The sequence below is a fragment of the Eriocheir sinensis genome, chromosome 64, assembly GCF_024679095.1.
Source record: "Eriocheir sinensis breed Jianghai 21 chromosome 64, ASM2467909v1, whole genome shotgun sequence".
Classification (NCBI taxonomy): Eukaryota; Metazoa; Arthropoda; class Malacostraca; order Decapoda; family Varunidae; genus Eriocheir; species Eriocheir sinensis.
The window spans coordinates 5252787-5257909 of record NC_066572.1 but is presented as its reverse complement, the minus strand read 5'-3'; the positions used below and the strand labels follow the sequence as shown (position 1 = coordinate 5257909).

At 42.2% G+C, this 5123-nt stretch overlaps 1 protein-coding gene across 4 annotated transcripts in view; it reads left to right on the top strand.

Annotated features, from left to right (window-relative positions):
- Positions 1-3939, top strand: part of LOC126987329 (uncharacterized) — a 45093-nt gene extending 41154 nt beyond the window's left edge. For 3 of the 4 annotated variants that reach the window (XM_050844244.1, XM_050844242.1, XM_050844243.1), the window contains exons 8-10: positions 1798-1975; positions 3000-3136; positions 3574-3939. In XM_050844244.1, coding sequence (XP_050700201.1) covers positions 1798-1975; positions 3000-3136; positions 3574-3677 — 419 coding nt within the window. In that variant the 3' untranslated portion in view covers positions 3678-3939. The remainder of the gene's footprint in view (positions 1-1797; positions 1976-2999; positions 3137-3573) is intronic. The other variant, XM_050844245.1, reaches the window with a different exon arrangement.
- The last annotated feature ends 1184 nt before the right edge of the window (positions 3940-5123 follow it).

The following is a 5123-nucleotide window of genomic DNA, read 5'->3' as shown; positions in this document are numbered from 1 at the left end:
CAAGCGCAGTACTATTAATTCATTTAATAACAAGCTCGACCGCCACTTTCTTCAACTTGATATTCACTAAAAGTAGAAATGTAAAGTCGTGGTGATATTGAATTAAATATGAATTAAGTTGGGTTTAAGGACAGACCACATAGTTTGGAGACCATAGGGTCAATGTGGAATCTCTCTCTCTCTCTCTCTCTCTCTCTCTCTCTCTCTCTCTCTCTCTCTCTCTCTCTCTCTCTCTCTTTTACATTAATAATTAATAATTACATACCCATTAGTCTAACTTCAGTTGTAGGTAAGCTACTTGAGAGCATAATTAGAGACGAAATTGTGAGTTACCTTGAGAGCCACTCATTAATTGGAGATTCACAACATGGCTTCCGTAACAAAAGATCCTGCCTATCAAACCTATTGACCTTTTATAACGACCTCTTCTCAGTTTATGAAGTAACCAAATCATTGGACGTAGTCTATCTTGATTTCCAGAAAGCGTTTGATAAAGTCCCACATCATAAATTACTTTATAAATTAAAGCAAATAGGTATTGACGGTCAAGTAAACCAATGGATCGCGAATTTGTTGAGCAACAGACAACAAAGAGTTGTGATTGACGGATTTAACTCAGAGTGGGCGCCGGTCACTAGTGGCGTCACTCAGGGCTCGGTTCTTGGTCCAGTGCTCTTCATTATTTACATCAACGATGTGGATGTTGGACTCAATAATCGCATTAGTAAATTTGCAGACGACACAAAGATTGGTAATTCGGTTCTCACTGACGAAGACAGGCAAAGCCTCCATGAGGATTTGCAAAAAAATTCAGCTTGGTCGGATAGATGGGAGATGCCCTTTAACGTAGACAAGTGCCAGGTCCTCCAAGTTGGAAAAAGAAATAAGAAGTTCGATTACGAAATGGGCGGCGTTAAATTCACAAGCGTTCAGTGCGTTAAGGACCTGGGGGTCAAAATCGCGTCAAACCTCAAATTCTCACAGCAATGCATCGATGCAGCAAATAAAGCGAACAGAATGTTGGGCTTTATTAAAAGAAACTTTTTATTCAAGAATAAAGAAGTAATACTTCCGCTCTACAATAGTTTAGTTAGACCCCACTTGGAATATGCGGTACAGTTTTAGTCTCCCCACCATGCAAAGGATATTGCTAAATTAGAAGGTGTTCAGCGTCGGGCAACAAAAATGATCCCTTCCCTGCGCAACAAATCTTACGAAGAAAGGCTTTCCACCCTTAACATGTTCTCTCTTAAGACACGTCGCCTCCAAGGAAAACTGATCGAATGTTTTAAAATACTTAATGATTTTATGAATGTAGACAGATCAACATTGTTTATGATCGATGACACTTTGCGAACGAGGAACAATGGCATAAAACTCAAATGTAGACAAGTAAATTCAGACTGCACCAAATTTTTCTTCACCAACGTTGTAGTGCGAGAATGGAATAAGCTCCCACCTTCAGTGGTCCAGTGTAACACGATTGACTCATTTAAAAACAAGCTCGACCCTCACTTCCTTAAACTTAATATTAACTAGAGTAGAAATGCAACGTTTTGGAGCCTTCTGATTAATGAAGAATCACGTAGGTTTAAGGACAGACCACCTAGTCTGGACCATGGGGTCTGTGTGGTCTGATTTTCTTTGTAAATCTTTGTAAATCTCTCTGTCGCTCTCGCTCTCTTGCGCTTGGGCAACGAGTATAAGATCAAAGAGAAAACAAACTACACAGCCCCAACACGCAGGAACATAATGTATTGTCCCTTTGAGAATCGGACCTTTGACTCTCCTCCGCAGCTCCGGTGGTTGACATTCTGGACGAGCGTGGCGTATCAATCAAAGAGCAGTTTTACAAGTCTGGCAGCACCATAGAATTGGAATGCACGATTAGCCAAATGCCTCAAGCCCAAACCTTTATCCTCTGGCGACACGGAGACCACATGCTGAACTACGACACGTCCAGGGGCGGCATAAGGTGCTCATTCTTATTGGTCCTGTATTTGCAGTAGTAGTAGTAGTAGTAGTAGTAGCAGTAGTAGTAGTAGCAGTATTATAAATATTAATAGTAATAGTAGTAGTACCTATTAGTAGTGTAAGTAGTAGTAGTAGTAGTAGAAGTATTAATAGTAGTAGTAGTAGTAGTAGTAGTAGTAGTAGTAGTAGAAGTATTAATAGTAATAGTATTATTATTAGTAGTAGTAACAGTAGTATTAGTAATGGTAGTAGTAGTAATAGTAGTAATAGTTGTGGTAGTAGTAATAGTAGTAGTAGTAGTAGTAGTAGTAGTAGTAGTAACAGTAGTATTAGTAGTAGTAATAGTAGTAATATTATTATTATTATTATTAGTATTAGTATTAGTATTAGTATTAGTATTAGTATTAGTAGTAGTAGTAGTAGTAGTAGTAGACCAGTTGTATTCCACCGAGTTCTATTATGTGTCCAACTTTATTTTTATTGTTCATCAATGATCAATTTTTTGCAAGAGAACCTTCCGTCCACTCACGTGCCAATGACTGCAACACCTTCAACCACCGGCCTTTTAAACCTGTTACTCAGCCCACAGCACTTACGACTACAGCCCACTCACGACCATGACCACCACCACTACTATTTCTGCTGCTACTACTTCTACTACAACCACAACTACTATTACTACTACTACTACTACTACTACTACTACTATAACTACTACTACTACTACTACTACTACTACTACTACTACTACTACTACTACTATAACTACTACTACTACTACTACTACTACTACTGCTGCTTCTGCTGCTGCTACTAGTGCATGCCACCCACTAGTACTACTTACTAATACAACCCCGCAGTAACTATTAAAATTATCTCCAATCCTATTACTGCCTTTACAACAATTACTGTTATCCTACTACTGTTCTATAGTACTACTGTTACTGCAACACAACAACAACTACTACTACCACCACTACTACTACTACTTCTACTGTTATTACTGTTAGTGGTGTCTCCCGCAGCGTGAAGACGGACATGAGCAGCTCAGTCATCGTGTCAACGCTCTCCGTCGCCAACGCCACTTCCCGGGACACTGGAAACTACACGTGTTCCCTCGGGGACGTGGCCACGGGCAGGGTGTTCGTGCATGTCCTCAATGGTGCGTAGGATTGATTGTAGGCACGGGCTTATGGTGGTACTGTTGACAGTAGTAGTAATACTAGCAGTAGTAGTTGTAGTAGTAGTAGTAGTAGTAGTAGTAGTAGTAGTAAAGTTTTAGTAGTTTTAGTTTGGTTAAATCTAAGCCATAGTTTAGTGTTTTAAGTCAAGTTGACCAAGCGTTTTACATCAGAATTTTCTCTTTTTTTCTGCATTTGGTGTTGTGTTTATAGATTTTCAGAAATGTTTGAATATTTTTCTTATTCCAATTTGGTTCCATATTTTAATATTCACACACGTTTGTTTTTAATGAGTAGATATCGGATGTTTGCACTGTCTGGGGGTGGCCGGCCGTCACCGACCTAACTCGTTGCTGTATGAGACTTGCCCACAATGTGAACACAATACAACATAACACCTAATGTTTATCCTCTACAGGCGAGCAGCCTCAGGCCATGCATGGGTCCAGCAGGGCGGACCTGTGCTGCTTCACCGTGCTTCTGCTGTCACTCCTGCCGCCGCTGCTGACGCTGCTCAGATGATCCCCGGGTCCCTCCCTTCAAGCACCAGTAGAGGCTGCCTAAGGGGACTGTGCTGACTGCGTTGTTTTGTTTCCTTAAACTGTTTACTATCGATTAACAGACTCAGTATTAACGGATACCAGAACCCTCGGATATTCCGCATTAACTGACCACCTTTTCCCCTATTAGTCCGTCAAGTCGTAAGTTAACAGTATTTTTATTAAATATTGATTCATAACTTGTGGGGATGAAGATCAGCGAAGGACTCGATACACTGTATAAACTTCCACAGCAGACATCTGATTTACCGCTGACTATAACAAACTCGATATTAGCGGATATTGGAGCCCTCAGACAATCTACAATAGCGAACCACTCTTTCCCGATCCGTTACCTCGACAGTACACTGTGTTGCCACAAGGGACTGGTACCTTCGTTGACTGGAACCTCCGGACATTCGGCTTTAACGGACCACGCTTCTATTGGTTACTGTGAAGGACTGCTTTATTTATTACCATTTGCTGGAACCTTCGGACATTCTGCTCTAATGGACCCTCCCTTCCCTTTTGTATTGGTCCGTGCAGTACACAGTGGCCGCGTAAGGGTTAAGGGGACTGTGTTGCCTCTGTCACCTTATCTTTATTGTCTACATTACGTTTACTGTTAATATTAATACAAAAAATGTTTCGCCGCTGGTCTAGCTCTGCCTTCTTGCGGTGTAGTACACTCTGAAGACGACTATATATCAGCCAGCAGGCGATGATTATGAGCAGGAGGCAAGCCTTTCTTCTTAGGTACCAGTGTAAAGGATCGTGTTTTTTTACGTTTCGCTTATGGCGCCAGTAGACTTTCTTGGAGGGCCTGGTGGTCGACCCCAGCCCGTTACGGCGCAAGCAAGTGTATAGTGGCACCATCCTGCTTGGCTCTTGCTGCTCATCTTTGATCCTCTTTTTTTAAAACAACAATAGAGTCCGGGTTGATAGGTGGTCTTCAGGACAGCACCTCAGCGACGACTGAAAAATTGCCACCCTGTCTGTAGCGGCGGGCAGAACGCAAACCTGCGTCCTCCTGGACGCCACCCCCGCACGCCGACCACTTAGCCACCACCTTGTCTCCCCTGCCAGGATCTGTAGGTTAGGTCTGGCTCCTAATGCATCTACAATCGCACCTACTATGACCACCAGTCCCTTCTCTAAACAAGCCTCGGCATTCACGACGGCACCCGGGACCTCCAAAGCAGGCAGCGGACGGTCCCAGAGTAAACACGAAGTGGAATGTTATGTGGATCGGTGTTGTCAGTTTGTCTCCTCCTTTTGTCTCCTAATATGACTTCCTTTAGAAGTATTGTAACCCCTTCCAGATTGTATTAATCCATTCCCACTTCGCCCGAGTTCCATTCTATTCTTAAATTGTTTGGAATCGCAGTGATGTTATTCTTGAGGTCTGTCAGACAGTCAGCAAATTGGG